The sequence below is a fragment of the Wasmannia auropunctata genome, unplaced genomic scaffold (assembly GCF_000956235.1).
Source record: "Wasmannia auropunctata unplaced genomic scaffold, wasmannia.A_1.0 LD335987.1, whole genome shotgun sequence".
NCBI lineage: Eukaryota > Metazoa > Arthropoda > Insecta > Hymenoptera > Formicidae > Wasmannia > Wasmannia auropunctata.
In genome coordinates this window covers 1,512,598-1,533,464 of record NW_012026903.1, presented here as the reverse complement: position 1 = coordinate 1,533,464, position 20,867 = coordinate 1,512,598, and the positions used below count along the sequence as shown (strand labels likewise).

General features: G+C 45.8%; 1 protein-coding gene and 1 long non-coding RNA gene across 2 annotated transcripts in view; one reads left to right on the top strand and one right to left on the bottom strand.

Moving 5' to 3' along the window:
- The window catches only part of LOC105454232 (nucleolar protein 4-like), a 67,469-nt gene extending 62,284 nt beyond the window's left edge, over nt 1–5,185 (bottom strand). Inside the window, exon 1 of the mRNA XM_011696731.1 lies at nt 3,869–5,185. Within this exon, the coding sequence (XP_011695033.1) occupies nt 3,869–3,913 (45 nt within the window). The 5' untranslated portion in view covers nt 3,914–5,185. The remainder of the gene's footprint in view (nt 1–3,868) is intronic.
- The window catches only part of LOC105454233, a 206,387-nt gene that overhangs the window by 119,620 nt on the left and 65,900 nt on the right, over nt 1–20,867 (top strand). The window lies entirely within an intron of this gene.

The following is a 20,867-nucleotide window of genomic DNA, read 5'->3' as shown; positions in this document are numbered from 1 at the left end:
AAGTTCCGTCAGTTTTTATACATTACGAATTTCCCCGAAAATTATTCGGGGAAAGTGCGGCTATCAATGCTATTCGATATTCGTCACCCGAGCACGCATTCTTGAAAGTATGAAAATCTGCGATTTATAACAGATACCGTATTTTCCTTTTCATATTTTAATATCGTACTCCCGATTATATGTATACATTAATATGTATTTCGTGTATCTTACAATAACTTACACGAACGAAGATTATGAAAACAAATATTTTTTTTATGTTTAAGTCGAAAACGACTTTTAATATTTATAATAATAAATCGACTTCGAAGATCACACAACGGATTTTTTTAATCATTATACAAACGTGACGATAAGACGTTGTCGTTGTCGAAACGGAAACATGTGCTACGACAGAAAGAAAAACGGCCTGCATGCCCGGCCTAAAGGAAAATAGAAACTGAAAGAGGGGGGGGGGGGGAGAAAAAGAACGGCTTGGGATGGAGAAACGGGGAGGAAGAGATGCCGCTGTCGGAAAAATATAACCTGTTGGACCACGAAAGAGTGAGAGCTACGTAGGTACGCGACGGGAGAGAACGAGAGACGGCAAGTGAAGTTGGAGAGAAAGAGAGAATAGAGCCGAGATAGACGGAGATCCCGCTAAAGCGAGACAGCCGTGACGAAAGAAGAAGGGGAAAGACGAGGAGAGGTGAACATAGAACGAAACGGATGGAGCAGAGAGAAAGGTACAGAGAGAAAGAGGGAGAGAGAGAGAGATAAGAGAAGGACGCGCGCGTGTGCAAGCGTCCCGAACCTGCCTCAACTTCGACTCGACTTTCGCGGTTCGATTCCTGATCCGATCGATCTAGCTCGTCGGCGGTAGCACAGTTAGTATTTACACTTTGCTCTCTCGTTCTCCGGTATAATACCGTTAGTGTGTACTATTTTTCTGCACGCGCCCCTGCTGGCTCCTTCTTGCCCGCCTCCTCTTTCTCCCGTAATTCACTGTTCGAGGTTGAACGAGACAACAAACGTGCCGCAAGGAGCGAGAAGGACAACTTCTATTTTTCGAAACTCCGAAGGACGCGATTTGTCACGCATTTCCCGTGCTATACTCTTTCCCGACACGTCATGCAACATACACGATAATAATGTTCCCTTTCTCGGTATCTTCTGGTGTGGGCATTTAAATGCCTACGACCATTTCCATTCCAACATTTCACCGTTGACTTTGGTCTATGAAATATTATTAGTGTAATATAAAGAATGCAACCTGTTGGACCTGTTTAGCATTTGACAGTACGAAAATTCTACAAGATTGAGACCTTCAGGAAGTAAAATTAATGGCGCAAACACGTATAGGACAAGATGCGTTCCACTTTTAACACGAGTTCGCTCTCACTGATTAAAAAATTATCGATATCGCACAGTTTCGACTTTACAGAGAGATGACTCTCCTTTCACTCGGCTTTGTCCGTCGGACACGAAAGTGGCATTTGGCGTAAATATGAGGTGAAAATTGGACAGCACACATTTAACATAAATACGCGATGAAAATGGAAACACAGAGGCATGAGTAGCGACGTGAAAGGGAATATAATTCGGACGATGTCATCGGGAGCAATTTACACTGCGCCGAACACGTCGATCGATAAATTAACGAGACATATTCGATACGCGCTCGCATTTTTATCGGGCTCGCTTCTCGCGGAACCGCGTTTCGACGGCTGTTATATTATCACTCTGAAAATCGCATAGACGGATATTCGAAAAATTGTTAAGAGGCGCACTGCCGTTGTAATTCGTTTCAGTGACGAACGCTCCGGTCCCTTTTTGCGCCGATTTTACCTTTATCGGCCGATAAACGCGCAGTTTTTAATCACGCTCGCGATATGAACGAAGATTAACGACGAGGAAGGATGACACGCGTGTTCCGGATTTTTTAACACTTCGATACTCTTGTATTATTGCCCACTTTGCTCCGCTTTTTTTTTCAAATTTAATTTAACTGCGGGGTTTCTCCCTTACGTGTATATTAAACTCAACAGAGATAAACCGTATATTTACGAGAGATAGCATTTCATAAAATCGATACAAAAAATCAATTTTATCTTTTCTCGATCTTATCACAAGTTATCTGTTAAAATATATCGCATATTGTATGCAAAGTCACATTTTATGGCTCAAAAATTTATCGAATAAGTTTTAAATTCCATATACGTTTAGGGAATTATATTACCTTAGACATTCCGAAAAAAATGTGGAGTAAATCACATTTATATAATTTTTTGGTAAAGATCGAACGATATTAAGATGCATCCAGCAGTGTGTTAATTAAAGACAACGACGCGAACGGGCGAGCACGTGCGCGAATCGAGAGCGCCTCTGCCGCGCGAATATGCCATCCGGGGATTATCTTTCACGTAGATACGTTGGGTCTAATCTGGCGCGGTTGCTGCGACCGACGAGAAAAAAAAAAGAGTCGCGAGATAAGTGCGATCCGACCGAGTTCGTCATTGACGAGCAAATTGCGCGATTCGCGCCGGACGTGTGTGTCATCGAGGTTCACGGATGATCGTCCGTCGATACTCCGCACGACGATTCCGAAGAAGTGGAAATTATTTACTTATGATACACTAGTGCGAACTTAAAGAGGCGATCGCTGACCTCTCCACGCGTATGTCAAACGTGTGACGGCATTATCGACATGTACAACACACATTTGCTTTATTTCAAAAGTAGCGAAAGCGAATAATATATCAACAAAAATTATATTTGTAAATTATAAGAAAAGAACTCATTGTTCGCGTTCTAATAAATTTCATTGCGCTGTCTTTATTTGTTTCTATTAGTTAATGTTACGCAATGTAGCAGCCAGCACGATTTTCATTAATAAATAACGGATTCCTTGACAGACCCGCGGGAAAAGTCTTTGAACTTGATATTTTCAGTAGTTATAATCGTAATTAGATTAATTAATAATAATATAGAATGCAGGTGAACACAACAGATCAATAACTGTAATATCATCGCATTGCGTTAAGAACCTTGTCGACAATTTGAACTGTTGTTTTGAACAAACGTTACAAAATCATTTGTAATGGTTCACAAAATCGTTTTATTTTTCCTGAGTACCTACACGAGGACCCGTTTGTATCGTTAGCGCGTGTATAATTAGGCGAGTGGGCTGTAGTACGAAAGTCGTGACGCATTGCGAGTATTTGGCGCGCGTAATGTCGAGCCTCTTTGCGCGAAGTACGAACGGAACGAGAACAATTTTTCGAACTCGGCGCACTTCGCCGCACCTCATCGTGTCGTCGGCGCCGCCGCCGCCGCCGCCGCCGCCGTGCGGGATTTACACAACTCTTTCAATTAAAACTTTTTCGCAGTTTATCTTCCCGCGCACCGAAAAAAAAAATTAGGTTCCGCGCGCGCAGTAACGAGTTACGTAACGGAGCGCGCGCCGTGTTCCGGCGAGGTTTTTGTGCTCTCACTGGAAAAAATTCATCGTCACGTTCAGCGGGATTCCAGGGAAGAGAGGGATGAGGGTTTGGCTGTATGTCCGTAAGATAAATTAGCGTGATCGTGAAGGTTAACATGAATTTTTCTGCTACCTGCTACCTACATTTTTTCCCCTTCGTGTCTCTTAATAGCGTTCGCAGGGGACTTGAACTTTAGACCAGGGCGACTCATTGTTCGGTGGTCCACAGTTCCCTCGTGCAGCGAAAGAAATATTTTCCGACCGTCGAAATCGGTGCTAAACTGCCTCGAGATTCGTACCGGTTTTTTGGCGAAACGCAACATCGGGAACGAGTTATCGATATATCACGTGGCGATACGAGCATGTGTAGTAATGCGTGTGTGCACTAGTATACGTGTACGAACTCACCTTGTGGTGTTGCATGATGGCAGTGGCCTTTCGCTTGGCGGACATATTCAGTTCTCTGGGGTGCTCTCTCTCTGCCCCCCCTTCGCGGAGCGGGAAATATCTGCCTCGCCGGTCTCTATCCGTCTCTGTCCTTCTGTCTCTCTGTCCTTCGCTCTTCCGTCTGTTTTTCCCTCCTACTGGCGAGCCATAAGCGTCCACCCGAAGGCACGGCGATCACGAGGAACACAAAGGCGGTAAAGAGGCGCGGGGGTTGACAACGATAAACGAGCGCGCACGGTGACGAGTGTGCGCTCTCTTTCTGTCTCTCGTTCCCGACCGTTCCCTCTTCGTTTCCTCTTCTGTCTCCTTTCTTCGCTTCCGCTCGACGGCTTCCTCCGGCACGCGGTGCGAGCGCGCGTAGGGAAGTGAGGTGTTCTTTCCGGAGCGACCGGCACGTCGCGAGTAAACTTTCTCGGGAGCGAGTTTCGTGTTTCGTTTTCTGTCCCTCTCTCTATCTTCCTTTATGTCGCACGCGCGCGCGCCCGCGCACTCCGTCCCACACCTTGCGCTCGTGAACTTTAAGCTGTCACCCCGCGCACACCGCGCGATACCACGGCGGCGCCACGAAAGTTCCGCGACAAAACCTCCCGCGCAGTTGGTTGTTGCAGTAGCAGGTGTCGGCGCCGCGCGAGATTAAAACAGGCGCCGCGCGCAACTCGGAGTGACCAGAAGAATATTCGGAAGAATATGTCTCGAAACACGAGAGAAGTTCGTTTTTCTTTCCCTTTAAACTGTATTCCGTGTTTTTTTTTATTTTTTTATTTCCTCACGTGCGTCTTCTCAGCTGTCTATCACTCAGCTGTCTCTTTCTCTCTTCTCTATCCACGTCACGACGCGCACAAGACAAACCCCACAAAGAACATCAAACCGGTAAGACGGTTTCGCGATCAGCTGGTTTGTCTGACCTCTGGAGCATTCCGATCGAACGGGCGTCGACTGATCTTCCAACTTCGATCGACGAATCTCTCTGGTACACTTTTTCCGTCAATGAAGAACACGAACTCCAAGTTCGCGACGAATAGTCCACGTTTTTGAAATTTAATACAACGCTTTTTCGTCAATTCGAGAAGAAGAAATAATTTCCGGCGGCTTTCGCACTGTAGCCACTGCTCTCGTCCGTATGAAGATATCGTTCGTCAGGAAAATGACCCGTTCGCACGTTCGTAACTTGCCTGCACGCTCGTTTCCTGTGTCGTCCACAGTGGGAGATAGGAAAGCTTCGAGCTCGCTGCTCTGCTCACAGAACGTCCGCGCGTCACGAGCGCTCACGGCAAACTAGTAACTGGCGACGCGACGACGACGACCTCCTCCCCTTCTCGCACCGCAGCACCGCCGCCTCCACACGCTCCCCTCCTCGGTGTCCTCACCCCAGCTCCACGGTAGAGAGCCTCATACCGCTACCAACGCTTCACCCATACCCCACTCTCTCACTCGCCGTCAACTCAGCCTCCCCCCTCTACCTTCCGTCGGTTCTCTCGCTCTCCCGCGCAACCCCTCATCCCAGTCCTCCGACGACCCGCACCGCTCTCTCACTCCCCAGCGGCCCTCTTCGAGCGCGTCAACCCCCCTCGGTTCCTCGTCCCCGCCTTCCTCACCGTGACCATCTCTCTCTCCCTCTCTCCCCTCCCCCCTCTCTCTCTCTCCATCTCCGTTCCCCTTCCGTTCCCTCTCGTTTCTGCTTCTCTTGTCCCGGCGCCCTCGTCGGCTCCCCCTCGACCCTCGACCCTCCCCACTCGGTGCGGTGCGGTGGCGGCGGCGGCGGTAAGGTAGGGTCTGTCACCGTCAGAACATCGAGGGGGCCGCTGGACGAGTAACTCGGGAGGGAAAGCGGGAGAGGGGGTGAGAGGATTCAAAGGGGCGTAAGGGGCCGCTGTCGAGCATCCGGTGGCGCGGGGAAGGGAGGGGGTGAGGGAATGGGCGGCAGGGACCTTTCCGGACGGTGAGGGCAGGGCGGCGGGAGGGTAGTAGTACAGCGTAGAACGAGGGGCCAAGGGGCGCCAGCGCTCATCGGCCGAAGGGGCTTCCACGGGTGTGTTAGGCTTGTGCTTAGAAGGGTATGTGCTTTGCCCACCGCTTTGCTCCTCCAGTGTACATGTGCGGCACTGCTACGTGGACGTACAATATCTACAGTCTCTATCTCTCTCTTCCTTTCTCTCTCTTTGGCCGGCCTTCGTCTATTCGAGTGTGTTGCTCTATCTGTACCTCCTATACGACTCTCTGTAATATCTCTCTTTTTCCCTCTCTCTCTCTCTACCTCACGCACACACACACACACACACTCTCTCTCTCTCTCTCTCTCTCTCTCTCTCTCTCTCTCTCTCTCTCTCTCTCTTTCTCTTTTTTTCTCTTTCTGTCTCTCTGTCGCGTTCATCGTCTCCTCATGCTGGACTCCGTTCTTTGCACCATGCACACTAGTATGCCACTACTGGCGATACGTAACGTTGCTGTGGCTTCGTCGCCGTACCTGAAAGACGTAAGTTACACGGCATCTTTGTCGAGAATGGTCCCTGCCTACTTGCCTACCTGCATACGACTTGGGCAAGAGAGCATGCCGGACAGGTTTGCACGATGCACATGCATTTTTAGGTGGAAGCCTCTCTTCGTTTAAGCCTTCCGTATTATTAGCTCGTTGTCGTCGTTGTCGTCGTCTTGCTATACCTGGGTTAATACTAGCGTCGACGATTTACACGTAAATAACAGTAGTCTATGTCGAACGTGGATCCTCCTGCACGTAATCTGAGTAATCCTGAGCGATCGAAATCGTCGATTACTTCTTGTCGTTCGGTTAGCCTGAGTTACAAGGCATTGGTCTGCATCAATTTACACATAGATTGTATGCAATCGTTAATGTTTGATTAATATTTCCGCGGTGTGTGCAATCGAGATCGGACATTTAAAGTTGGGATATCGCGCGTTGACGTGGTTGATCTTTAGATACCTATATATTTTTCCTCGCTTTTACTTGTATTTTTATCTCCCCGCTTAAGCCTTCCATATTATTAACCGACCGTCCCGCCGCCAGCCCGGATTAATACTCCGTTTACAGCTGAGTCAAACGCATGAGGTTCGATAATTATAATATCGAGGCGAACAGCGATTGTCGGACACGCCACTGTCTTTACATAATTGCCGTTTTGAACCTGGCGATTCGATCCGATTCACACGACGGACGCGACCTTAAAATCTGGCTCACAAAAGTGACGAACGTAGAGGGATATCCGCATGTGTGATTGACTTTCTCGAACATTGAGTTACGTTATCGTAGACGTGTGTTTCGATGCGTTATTCGCGAACGAACGAACGAGACGACTCACACACCGTCATTACGACGGTACATGAAAGGATTCGCGCACACTTGCAAGACTTTGGTAATTCTCTGACGAGAGAGGTAGCGATTTTCCTTTGCCGTAAATCTGAGACACGACCGCAGTCAGCCAATCGTATGCAGCGGTCTCATCGGGTCAAGTACGAGCAAAGCCGTGGAAAATCCAGGCGTCCTGAGAGACGTATTATACATAAAATCGCTGCGCTACGTCGGTCCTTGATGCACCAGACGATCGAAATCTCGTAATATTCTCCCAAAACATTGTTCGTCTGAAGTAAAAAAATAAAACAATCACGTGATGGTTACATCAACAAAAATTAATACGAAGCGTAAAAAGATTAAGTTACTTAAAACATCGATTATATCTAGTAACAGTTTTTCGTTAAATTAGGCTACGTAAAATTATGCTACGCGCAGCGCCGTCCATTAATGTATGTCACTGTAGTAAAGTTAATTTGCACAAAAAACTGCTGCTAAAGATATCCGAAGCTTTGATGAAAAGGAAAATGTGATTGCCCCGAGGCCTCATAATTTCAGCCGGAATTTTCCATGCAGCGTCCACGTAGGTACGTGGACAAACCGACGAACAGAGCGATGCAGGGGTGACCTCGTAACAGAGTGGCTCTGTAGGATAGTCTTAGGGGAAGTGGCCAAGTTATCGGGCCAGCGTCGTAAAATACTTTTTCTCTCGACTTTATGACGGTTATACCCGTGCACAGACGTCCTCGGGGCTCCACCTGTCCGCTCGACTTCCTTCAAAAAGGCGACCTTTTTATTGGCCGGTCCGTACTTTATTTACGACGTCTTCTGCACGAACCGTTTTTTTTCTCTCTTCTCCCTCTCTCCCCTCCCCCTTCCCCGCTACTCCCCTCCCTGTGTAGCTTGTGGAAAACGAAGGAAACTCCAGTCGCGATAAAGCGCGAACTCGTTGGGATTAATAACGTTTTCAACAATGCCGTATGGAATGCGCACGGTAAATAAATGAATGGATGGATGTATGAATGCATGCGCAGACACGCCCACGCTCACGGTTCTGTGTCGCCGACAAAGGAAGTCACTGGCATGTCAATTGAAAAGTCGAAAGCGTAGGAAGAAACAGCAGCTCTTCCCTCTATCCGGGATAGACCCTAAAGGGATTATTTCTAATTCCTCCACGTCAATGGGACGAACGTTTGTTTCTACTCCTCCCCCCTTCTTATCGTAGGGTAGTACGCGATAACGATCTAAGCAACAGTTTGCTTCGACGGAGAGCGTAGGGAACTTCGGGACACAAGGAGCGTAAAAAAGCTTAAAACTTTCCGGCGAAAGTTTGATCTTTCCGATTCAATCCGACGCGAGATGAGCCGTGTCTTATCTGCGAGAGATATTCGTAATTGTCTCTCGTTATCATTATCGTCCTCGTTATCGCTCTTGTAAACGTATTTGTCATCAGTATTGTCAGTAACCCGCGCGAGAGGTGTCTACGAACTTAATTCATTACGAAAACTTTTCGCAACGTAATATACATACCTATACAAGTTGGATTTGTCTTCTCCCCTTTTACATGGAAGTCACGATACTATCCATACTATCGATCCATACTATTACCACCTGTCTCATTAGCTTTAATTTTGTAATTTGTAAATTAAAAGTCTTGTTCAAAATCTCTGCTACCGCATACAGCGCGCAGAGTATGCGGCTATGACTATTAGTCGAGTCGAGGAAAAGAGAAAGAATATGTTTCCTCTGCATGCGCACCTGCGCGTGCACGCATAAATGTGCACATACACGTATAGAGAACGTCATCTCGGCGAGTGAACAAAGTCCACTTTGGCATTAGACACCCTTGGTTTCTGAAGCCTCAGGCGGTAATCCCCCTACCCTTTGCCGTGGCACCCCTATAGATCTCTCTAGCCGAGCCACCCTCTCACTCCCTCGTGGCAAGACCCTTTCTACCTCTCCCCCGACTGCCCCCGCCCATTCCTCGGCCTCCCGCATCGCCTTCGCTACCTTCACCCTAACCCTCCGTCTCTCTCTTCGTTTCTCTCTCTCTTTCTCTCTCTCTCTCTCTCTCTCTCTGTCTCTCTCTCGCTCTCGCTTTCTCTCTTACTGTTACAGTCCGTTCCCTCCTCCGTCTATGTTTCTCGTTCCCTAGAGCAGCCCCTGCCTGCCTGCCGGTTTTTCTCTTCTCCTCCCCCGGCCTTCGCCGTTCCTTACCGTCGGCAGTCGCCCTCACCCGTTGGTACTCTACCGACCCGACCGCCTCGTTCCCCCTATCTTCCCCCACATCCGTCCCGCGCATACCCGCACACCCTTACAAAAAACCCAAGTCCAGTGTGGGCGCAACGGGGGGTTTCTCCCTTCGTTTCCTTTTACCCTCTTCCCATCATTCCTTCTTTACTTCTCTCTTAACCTTTTCCCGTCCTTCCCCCGCTGTGTCCGTTTTCCTTCTTTCATCCGCACGCCCGTTCTCTTCGTTCGGTCCGACCTGTGCGCTATACCTTCGTTTCGTTCCGAGACTTGATCTTTGTCTCACTTCGTCGTATACCGAGAGACACCTCTCTCTTTCACTCGAGCACTAGTGATTCTCAACCGTCCCTTGAACGCAGATGACTCCGTGACTGTGCGTTTTTTGTAAAAACTGGGAAAGAGGAGTCATCCTTTGTGTTAAGTTTAAAAGAATTTTCTCAAATTTTCTGTAATTCCCTTTCACGTGAATTACCAGCAATAGTGGATGTTAATCGTGTCATCTCTCATTGGTAGCTTCGTTATAATATATTGTTCTCATATTTTAATTATGTTACAATAGTTTCATGCCTTTATTATTTGAACATTGTACAACAATATTGAAAAAAATAATAAAATCAATGTGGTGTTTTTTATATTCACATACTCGTCGGTATCGCAAAGCATTTCACGTGATTTTCGCAATTGCGCATTGCTCAGAGATTCGAATAAATTCTCGCCGCCTCTCGATCCGAGAAGTCGCGATGCAACATCGCGATAAACGACGGCGTAACGCGTAATGCCGACACTGCGAATCCGAAACTGCATCGCGTAGTCCGGTAGTCCCGCTGCCTCACTTTGCATCGATCCCCCCCGCGTATAGTCCGCGCTCGTTGCTCGTCGATAATATTCGTAACGGGATATACCGGTACGTATAACGCCGACTAAACATATTACGCGCTGAGGTATACCGTTAAGACGCGCACAGGATATAATCAGATAATCCCATTACGGTCGCCACAGCCTGAAAAGTGAGCGCGCGAATTGCTGTAGGAACTGATTTTACGGCAACGAAGGGGAAGAAAAAAAAGGTTAAAACTACGCCGCGAAACTACATCGATCGCTTTCAAGTTCGGTGAATTTAGCTCACGCGCGATTTTAGTATTCATTACTCCCTCATCGAACAATGCCGCATCGCTAAACTAGAATCTATGTAAATTGCTTAATTACCATTAGCTTCATTTTCGATGCTAATGCGATAGATCAATTTTTTCCGACTTTTTTTTTTAGAGGATAGATTTGAATGTTAGCAAAAACTATTCCACGCGTCTAAAAATACACGAAAATAAGGTGTGAGATTTCTTCCGACGGAGATTGATTGGCACATAACGCGAATTTATTCGTGCCTTCGGCAATTGAATTAGTCGGACGACCAGTTCGGACTTTCCCCACGGCCAGAAGAGGATGCGAAGTAGCCTGCGGATCGCGCACGGCGGAGATCAAGCTGCTCGAGTTACGCGCGAGGAAAAATATTGGCAACAAGATATTCCTCTTGCCTGGTCGGCGCGCGCGATAGGGGGAGAATGAAGAATCGCTGTTCAGGCGTTATCAAGTATTTTCGCAGCCGCGTTCATATTTCGCCTTACGCACGCCCGATCGCTTAATGGTGTTCCTCTGTAGGAACTGTACTTTTTTCGATCGCGCTCGCGCTAGTGCATCGCCGGTATGTATATCCACCCGAGTGGTCTCCGAATAATCGCACGGCGATTAATCGATAATGTCACACATAGACCCTGCCGTCCAACGTGACATTCGCGAAGTATCCCACCAGAACCGCACGGGACTATCGAACTTCGTATAAGCTAGCCCCTATTCACTGCCCAACTTGCGACACAGAATATCCATACACGTATGATCGAAGTTTCTAGGACACCGTGTTCTCGAGAAACAGGCTACCAGGTTCGAGAAAACACTATTCCACTGTGTTTCGTCTTCGACCGTGTACTTTAGCCACAAGTACAATCCGCAAATTGGACATAGCATATTTTTTCTCTGCAGCTACAAAGTTACGGTTCAAAGATTTATTTCATTTTTATTTATTTAACAATTTACTTAAGATTTTTTTTTATACGCTATGGATTCTTTAAATAAATATTATTTTGTCATCGGGATATTATTCAGCTATAAAAAAATATGAAGTATGATTACAATTTAATAATAAACTGAGAGGTATGATTCAAGTATTCAAATTATAGAATTGCATTAAAAACATTTGAGTGGGTTGAATTTACGTGAAATATGAAGAAAGAGGTAACAAAGTGCCCGTAATCGCGATTTATAACAAAAGTAGTTCGATCGAGAAATAACAGAGTGCCTTTTGTCCTTTGCTAGAGTTAATTTCCTCGTTCTCTCATTACTTTCGTCTAGCTGGAAACTGCAGAATAAGTGCACCCACTCCTTTCATCCCTGTAACATTTTCGCCGACGCGAGAATGTGGAATTTTGCCACGCTGTGCGTGACCGTGTACGCGCTGCAAATGGGGGAGAGAACCATCATCGCGGCGAAGCTTTCCAGGTGCAAGATTTCCAGAGGAGAGAAGACGTCGGTTACCTCGCATTCCCCGGGCCCTTACGTACACCACGTATGTGCACATCGACCGCGCGGGCGCATGGGGGAACAGGAGGGGGGGAGGAGGAGAGGAAAAGGGAAAGATGGGTGCATGGACGTGTGCACCATACCGGCGCGAGAGAGCCGAGAAAGAAACTTCAGCTCTCTCTCCTCTGGCATCACACATGGTGGCCACGTTGCCGCCTCTCCTCTTGTGCGCTGTGTGCCTGTGTGCGAGAAACGAGAGACGCGCGAGATGCTCCCTCGCCTCCTCTTCTTCTTCTTCTTCTCCACCACTAATGCATTCCCCGGCGTTAATACGGCGAAGAGGGCTCGCACCGCCGCCGCCGCCGCGGCCACTCTCCGGCAGCGTGTGTAAAGACGTAACTCAGGGCCCCGTACTTCGTCCGCTTTCTTCCTCCGCTGCCGTCGTCCCCGTGGTCGTTGTGCCCCCACTGCGGCACTCCGCGGAGAGGCTCCCTTTTAATATTACCGGTGAAGAACGGAGCCGGCGACGCACTCTCGAGATATCATCTTCAGGTGATATTACGCCGGTTCGAAGTGCACTTCTCACAATCAGCGGTTCTCGCATAGCCTAACAAAAAAAATTCCTTTTTATATTAACTGAAGAATGGTACTCTGAGATCATGCGAGAGTAAAGTATAGCAGCGTTATTTTGGGAGGGGAGAAAATTCCAAGTTTTGAAATTTTAAAAGATACGTCTGTGTGCATTTCCACTTTTTTTCGGTTTAAACTTCATGAATTCGGACGAACGATATATGCGAATGCATTCGATAAAACCCTTTTTGACTGTACTGAAATATGTATAGCGCAAGGAGGAACGGGAGGAAAGGATGATTTTCAAAACACCGTTCACACACAGAGAGATACACACACACACACGTATACACGGCGGAGTGTATTCGCGGCAACGATCGTTGCACCGCGCATTAATATGCGAAAGCGTGCACGGCGCAAAATGACGGCTAATAATGCATGGCACGGTTATGCGAGAGTTAATTAATGACTGGCAAATACAAAAGATTCGCAAATACAAAGGATAAATACCGTATTTTCTCTCGATCGCGACTTAATTTCTTTCATTTTTTTTCCAGACTTTGTATATCAATGTTAAAGGTAAATATTTACAAAAGGCGCATATAAGCATCGCTACGAGTTTTTTTGCGATATAAAGCTCACCAGGCCGGTACCCTTGCTGCCCTGAAATTGCGAGGATTAATTTCATGAGATTACATTTGCGCGCACGGTATTTTACTTTTTATTTTTACGAGGCGTTTTCGAAAAATCGCGCGACGCGGTCATCGAAAGGATTCTAGGATCGGACCTTAGCTCCTCTCGCGTGACTCTCGTCTAATTAATATCCGGCATAGGATTGGCCGAGATGGGTAGCTAACGAGCGGATGAGACGCGCATGTCACAAAGTCATCCGGTAAACGGCGAAACTCATCGCGAAAGCATCCCCGAGGAGGTGCGAACTTTCGCCGCAGTTTCGCGAGCGAGTACCCGATCCTAACGGGGGATTTGACGTAAGGGGCAATTTGATGCATCGTCGGATTCATTACTCGTCTGGAGAGATGGTACAGTTTTGTCGCGTCCGTATCTTCGAAGTACATCCGCGACCATCCGTTTCTTCACTTACGGGGGAATGCGCTCTGGAAAATTTAGGATTTAGGAAGATGCAGTAAAATCACGCCGAAATCAACATGTGCAAAAAACACCGCGAGATTCAGGAGATCTATCGCCAAGGAATTTTACTCCCTCGTTTACTTCCTTGTGACTGGAAGTAAGACGGATGACAATTTAATTTAGCAGCATTACGCTAAGTCACCGACGTCTTAATTGTCGTCATAATTATGAAGCAATTATTATAAAAAATAATCTTATTAGACAATTAGGATTTAGAAGGATGAAAGTAACTCGATTTTCATCGATCATTTCTCGGAATTAGGAGTCCCATTTGTGGAGGAGGGGCGAAAAAAAATAACGCGTGGTCGGAAAAACAGAGAGCCGTTCTTTCTCGCGGATTCCGAAGGAGCTACACGTCCATGGTCCGGTTTCGCGCACCGACGACGTCGCGCACAAATAACAGCAGCGCGCTCGTTGTTCCCGTTGTTCCCAATTAGGCGGCGGGCGAATCAGCTATTCATGAGAGCCGGATAAATCTGGATCCGACGATTCCGCGGGCTAGGCGCTCTGCGATCATCGCGACGCCTGTTTGTGTTACGCGGCGTGGCCAATGATAGGGAGGCGGCGCGGCGGCGGCGGCGGCGGCGGCGGCGGCGGCGGCGGCAGCGGCGGCAGCGGCGGCAGCGGTAGCGGTGGAGGAGGGCCACGGGTGATCGGTTTCACGTTCGGTTCGATCGCGCCGACATGAATTATTTACGTGGGTTTTGCGATATCGCGCTCGCTCCCGCGCTGCGTGACGCCGGCGTTGTCCGTCGCGTTAGCTCTATAATTAATATCTCGTAATTTGGATAGTCAAAGCACGACGGCAGAATGTGTTACATGAGCATCGTGCGCGCGTTCCGCGTATATCGCTAAAAGCGCGATCGCGCTGACTCGTTAATGCTTAATATGTACGAACGCGATCATATGGTTTCATTTTTTTTTTATTATATTATTATTAGAAGTACGCTTCATTCTAATCTTTCATATCTTACTTTAATATCCGGCTACTTATTTTTTGTAATTATAACAGAACATTTCTTTGTAAAATTGCGTGAAAATTATTGCTACAGTTTTAATATAAAAAAAGTAATTTAATTATTTATTAAAACACATTTATTCCTTTTAAATTTTAGGAGATTCAAATCTATTTATTACATAAACATACAAAATAATATTGCAAATGAGGATTTAATTACGATCCGTACTCCATACTGTTAGGTGGAAGTTTTGTAAGTAGCAATTCACTGTTTTGTACTACATTTTGTGTCTTTGTCGTGAATTTTCTGAGACAATTATACTTTAAGGATCATTTAAAGTCCGTTACTTTTTTACACGTTGGGGAACCGGTCGATATACCCGCCAATACTCGCCACGTAATACGTCAGTTCATTAGCCGACGACGCCCTGAAACTCCGGGCTGAAAACGGCGACGGTGGTGGTTTTCACAAATAATTAAGGATTCTTTCTAAAAGCGCGTAAGATAGTAACTGAAATTATCCCTCACTTTTCCGCGGGGCTCGTAACTCGCGGTAATATCGAAATAGCCGTGCCGCTCCGAGTCAGTCGCGCGAATAGATCGACCCTTTTCGCAAACGGACCAACCCAGGACATCGAACTTACGTCACTACGGCCGTTCCCTAGAAAATCCATAGGAACCTTCTATAATTCACGTCGCCGCGATGCTCCGACGGAAATGTTCCGCCGACGAGGAAACACTAATGCCATTTCGAAATCGCAGGCAAATAATTTCGGGATCGGTGAACTGCGCGGCGAAACGTATATTAAATTACAGTTCGCGAAATCTTATTTAAAAAGCCTTGAATTCTTAGTTCAATGAGCGAGAGTAATGAGAAAATGTGCAAGAGAATTAGAGATCGCTCGGAGCGCGCGGAGTGAGTTATCGATATCTCTCACATTAAGCGTCTCACTCGTTATTGTTTTATGACGAGTGTTTTTACAGTCTACGAACGGCAGAATCTTCAGCATAATTTACGTGCACTCGTTTAGTCATTTTCGTTACAATTGTATTTGTTGAACGTATTACGCATTACATGGGAAGGAGAGCTTTGATGATTTATTAATAAACCTGCGAGGTCGCATCTTTTATTCTGGATTGTAGAAACGACCGATTGCGGAGCGTTTTCGTTTTCTCCCAGGACACCGTGTATAATTATGGATGCGTGCATATCGCACGCACACGGGGTTCACATGCCTCGCTATCATCGCACCGGTGAGGTGGGTGCCACCCACTTCAGGATCTACCTACTCGGCCGAGGCTCGGTCGCCCTTTGCGTTAAAGGGGAGGGGAGACCGAGTGCACCGGCCGCACGATCACCGTGCATTCACGTATGATCCCTATATATACGTGCGTGCATGCACACGTACATGCCGGCCCTGGGTATGATCCCGTACATGGAGCTCGTATACGCGCAGCGTGGTGCATCCCGGGTTACTGGGAATGCACTCCCCGGGTACGTCGTAAACGCGCGTATACAGGGTGTTTCGGCGCGAATGCCCGCAAAGTCTCTTTAGTGTTCCGCCCGTTAATCCTATGAGGGTGTGACACCCGTGATGCTTTTGGTCGGCCTTCGATTAAGGACGCGAAACGAACGCTTTTGTCTACAAAACGTTTTGGATTTCGTCGCTCAATTCGTCAATATATTTAATGAAAAAAAATTGACAATTGTTATTTTTTAATCTTTAATATAAATCAATCTTGCGAAATTTTTAAATATCGAAATTAAGAATAATTGACACTCGAATATTTCTGTTTTCAAGTTAATAAGCGTATCGACATCCTCTCGTCATCTTCATTAAGATCTATTTTTTTTAGACTAGATACTAAAAACACGAATTTCTCGGCGGCTGCAAAGACTTCATCGTCTCACGCAACATGCCACGTTCTCCTTAACGACCTTAACTAAGCATGTATCTAGGATAACAGCTGTTATAAGATATACCGAGACTTTCTAAAGCAAACGGTATTGATTGAAGGGTTTTCAGCAGAGGTCTAACCCACTTTTTGAGAACTTCGGGAAATGAAGCTTGAAGCTTTAAGAGAATTAAGATTTATATCAACTTTAAAATATTAATTTTCTCAAATTCTTTGAGATAAATTAAATCATTATAACACCGAATTTTTTTATCTTTTTTTCGAATTCTTATCCATAGGTTGCACTCTCCGCGCGAGAAAGCCATCGACATTTCGCGAAGGGAGGTAAATACGTTCCAGTTTCGTTGCAGGGTTTGGAAGGACAGCCTGTCGGCTAATATCTGACAAATTCATATGCACGTTCACGCGTACTATCGGATGTCGAGGAGAAAGAGAGAAAAAGAGAGGAGGAGGGGGAAGAGGAGGAAGGTCTCGCGTACTGTTGGCAACGCGATAAAACCAATCACCGAAATAACCGCAGACCACCTCAGCCGACTTCCCGTCACGGACACGTGGCCTCGCAACGCGCACACACATATGCATATGAGCGACATCACGGTTCGTGCCGATATGACGACTACAGAGAGGCTCGATACCTATATTCATATCCATCTCGACCCTCTCTCCTTCCCCACCTCTTGTTTCGTCATCGTCTCTATGTTTGTCCCTTTCGATTATCGATTACGGATCTACAAAACTGTATTCATGCATTTAAAAATTAAAAAGGGTGTGTCTGTGTGCATAAGAGATTTTAATATAAAATTATATATTGTTATACTTCTAAATTATATGCTATTAAACTACATTATTATATATTAGTAAAGAATTAGAAACAGGATTTTTCATGTGAAAATGAACATTTTTCTATTTAAAAGACAGACTTTTATTTAAAATCTAAAACCTCAACGACTACTTAAAATAAAAAAATAGATTAATGCGATTTTAGGGGAGAAATGTCTTCTCTCCAATAATATTTATTTGCGTGAGTAAAACGTAATGACACAGGTGCAATAAGATAATTAGCATCGATTTAAACATTTTCTAGGATTATTAATGAATAGAGAGCGACTCTCCCTCTACCTCTTCAACATCCCTCTCAGCCCTGGATATCCGTTGGTCCCCTCTGCTTCCTCCTCTCCCCCGTGCATACCGTGCACACGCATATATCTACGTATGGGGAGCTGGAGGCGTGCGTACCTTCGAGTGCTGCGGCTGGCCGACGGTACCGCTAAAGGTTTAATTAGCGAATCGGTTAATCGGATACGTGACTATTAGCGTGAAATCCATGGCGCGAGGACGACCACGAAAAAAACCCTGCGCTCTCGCGCATAGAAACGTGACTCGTTCGTACCTAGGCGTGAGAAAAGTCTTCGATGACTGCGGGATTATCGATGTACCGTCCGAATGTTGCGTCCGTGACGTTACGTTGCTATAACGTTACGGCGATTGCAATAGCCCGTCTAGAATTACACGCGAATTACAAAGTATATTGCTTTGAAGGGTCACGATTATGAGCTCTTAAGCTTTTACTACCAGGTTAACGATGGGGTCATAGGCGCTGTATTAACGCCTAAAAGTGGTTAATACTCGATAATAATAGAGTCCTACAAATTCTTCTCTCCGCAAATATACCGCGGAATCATACCGGCGCGGCGCAACATTCGCATCCGGGATCTGCAATGTTTTTTCATCAGAATGCGCACGATCGGACTGGATACTGAACTTTTATTTTCCGATCACAGATAGGACTACCAGCACTGTTGAACTCATTGACCGATATTTGTCCCGCGTATTCGGTTGGTAAACCGGTGTTTAAGAGAGCGTTGGGTGCGCGTAACAGCGACAATTTATGCGCCCGTCCGGGTTTATACGTATGCGGTGGACGGGGGCGGCGGCGGGGGAATGAAATAAAAAAGAGGGAACAAGAAAAAAAACCCGAGAGAGGAACGAGAATAAAGGGGATGACCGTTGGACGCGTTTCGCGGCCGCTCGGCTCTAACTGCCGCGTAAACTCGCCCCGAAATCTTAAAATAGCCGCAACAATTTATGCGTCCGGCCGTTGCACCCTTTTGCTTTTGCGGCTTTATCATGTCCCTTCGTCCCAATTAAAGAAATGCTCAAGATACTACTCTCGCTGATGCGATTTTAAGTCCGATATTAATGCTTCCGGATATTAGATGTTCAATTTAGCAGAAATAAATATTTTTTCTTGCAATTTAATTCTTAAATTCGCTTTTTTTATAGAATTTCCACAGGAAATCTGTTGATTTATTGGATTTTGTAGTCATTATAAATATACTTGGCACATAGAACGGTTTTGCTGGAAAGTCAAAAAATTTGGATCTGAAAATAATTTTATCAGATTATCAAAATAATTTTGTTGGAATCTCAAAAATGATAAGCATTGCTGTAAAATGTTTTGATATTCTAGTAATCAGTTTGACTTGAACCAACAAAATTTGATAGTCCAAGAATTATTTTCAGATCTGTGTTCAGCAAAATTTTTAGACCTTTCAGCCAAATTGTTCTTTCCGTACAGGATTATAACGATAACGCTAAAGTTGGCATGTATTATGATTGACGAATACACCCACGAAACTGCGATCGCGATCTACGCGCGGTAGGTATACAGCGTTACAACATTCGCGCGATTATCACGCGGTTCGGTTTGCGAACCGTATAGCAATGCCAGTTACCGCGGGATCTCGTCGCGAGAGCAAAGGGTTCTCGCCGGCGCTGTTTTATAATGCATCGCGTTTCCGCGGCGAAAAGTTTCCGCTGGAAACCCACTGCCACCGCCGCGCGGCGCAACTTCGCGAAAACGCCCGTCCGTGCGGTAAAATTTATGCCCGGTCTCGTTACGATGTTGCTCAAACGCGCGCGGTTCCTCGTAATTGTGCGTTTCGGCGCAGTGAAAATGGAGAGAGAAGCGGAAGTTTCGCCGCGCGGCGAAATACCGTCGCGATAGAGACTCGCGGAAATTTTCACGGCACTGATATTTCCGCCTCCGCGCTAATTGTTAATTATCTTCATCCCGCACGGCGCTTTCGGGTTCCCGATCCTAAGAGATACGCGCGTGAAGTGCCTTTCTTTTTTGTTGCGTTACGATTTGCATAATTACTGATTTTTATTTTCCTGTCCTAGAAAACGACATTGTTTACCTCGTATAAGAATACAAATTGTGTCAACTTTGAAGAGTATTATTTTGCTTTCAAACAATAATATGTTATCATGTATGTTTATTCTACTTTTCACAAACTTATAGGTTTTATAATGTATTTCGACAATTTGATAAGGAGGGCGATTTTTCAGAATGTAACTGGTAGATTAAGCCTGTTTTCTTTTCCTGCACTGGACTGCACTAGGACTTTCTTTCTCGTTTTTGCCAAATATCAAACGTATACCCTATTTCACTTTAAGCGCAAAGAGTGTTCAGATATAGAAAATAGACCCATAATTTATTTTATCTTAAATAAACATCCACAGACTCGATACATTGCATTGTATTCGAAACGAAGCGGTCTGTTAGGCAGCGTTAAGATAGCGAGATAGTTATCTTTGACTTTGCAACTCCTCAAATCTTCTCAAAGTAGATAAAGATAATATAACTACTGAGATGAAATGGGCCACATAAATAAGCACATAAAATTGTATAGATATTAAGAATAAACAAATATATATACTGCCTGATGTTTTATAAAATAATATCTAAAGTTAAAATGATTAATACTCTCTACACGCATTGATGTTACATACACACGTGGCGAGCGAATATATCTGTGACTTATTAGTTGACGATATTAAATCTGGAGAAAATGATAGAACACGTATATAACGTTGAAAATTGATAGATCGTCGTTAGCGAGTATCTCCAAAGACGGATAAGTTCCTATACTGAGATATGGAAATTAAATCGGGGATTTCTCTTAGAGGTAGACCGTATTATATCGCAACGTGTACATCACTATCAGATTTAATTTTATACGTGCCAGTACGTTACAGGCCGAGCTAAGAGAAAAATCTCGCTCTCCCGCGTTCTCGACGCCTCAATTATCGTTAGCGCGAGCGCGACGTCCGGTAATGCAAGTTACGTTATCATACCTTATTACACGAATGTAGCATAATGCATTACCGCGTCCGTTAACGTTCTTCGCGCGTTTTCTCTCTCTCACTCTCTCTCTCTCTCTCTCTCTCTCTCTCTC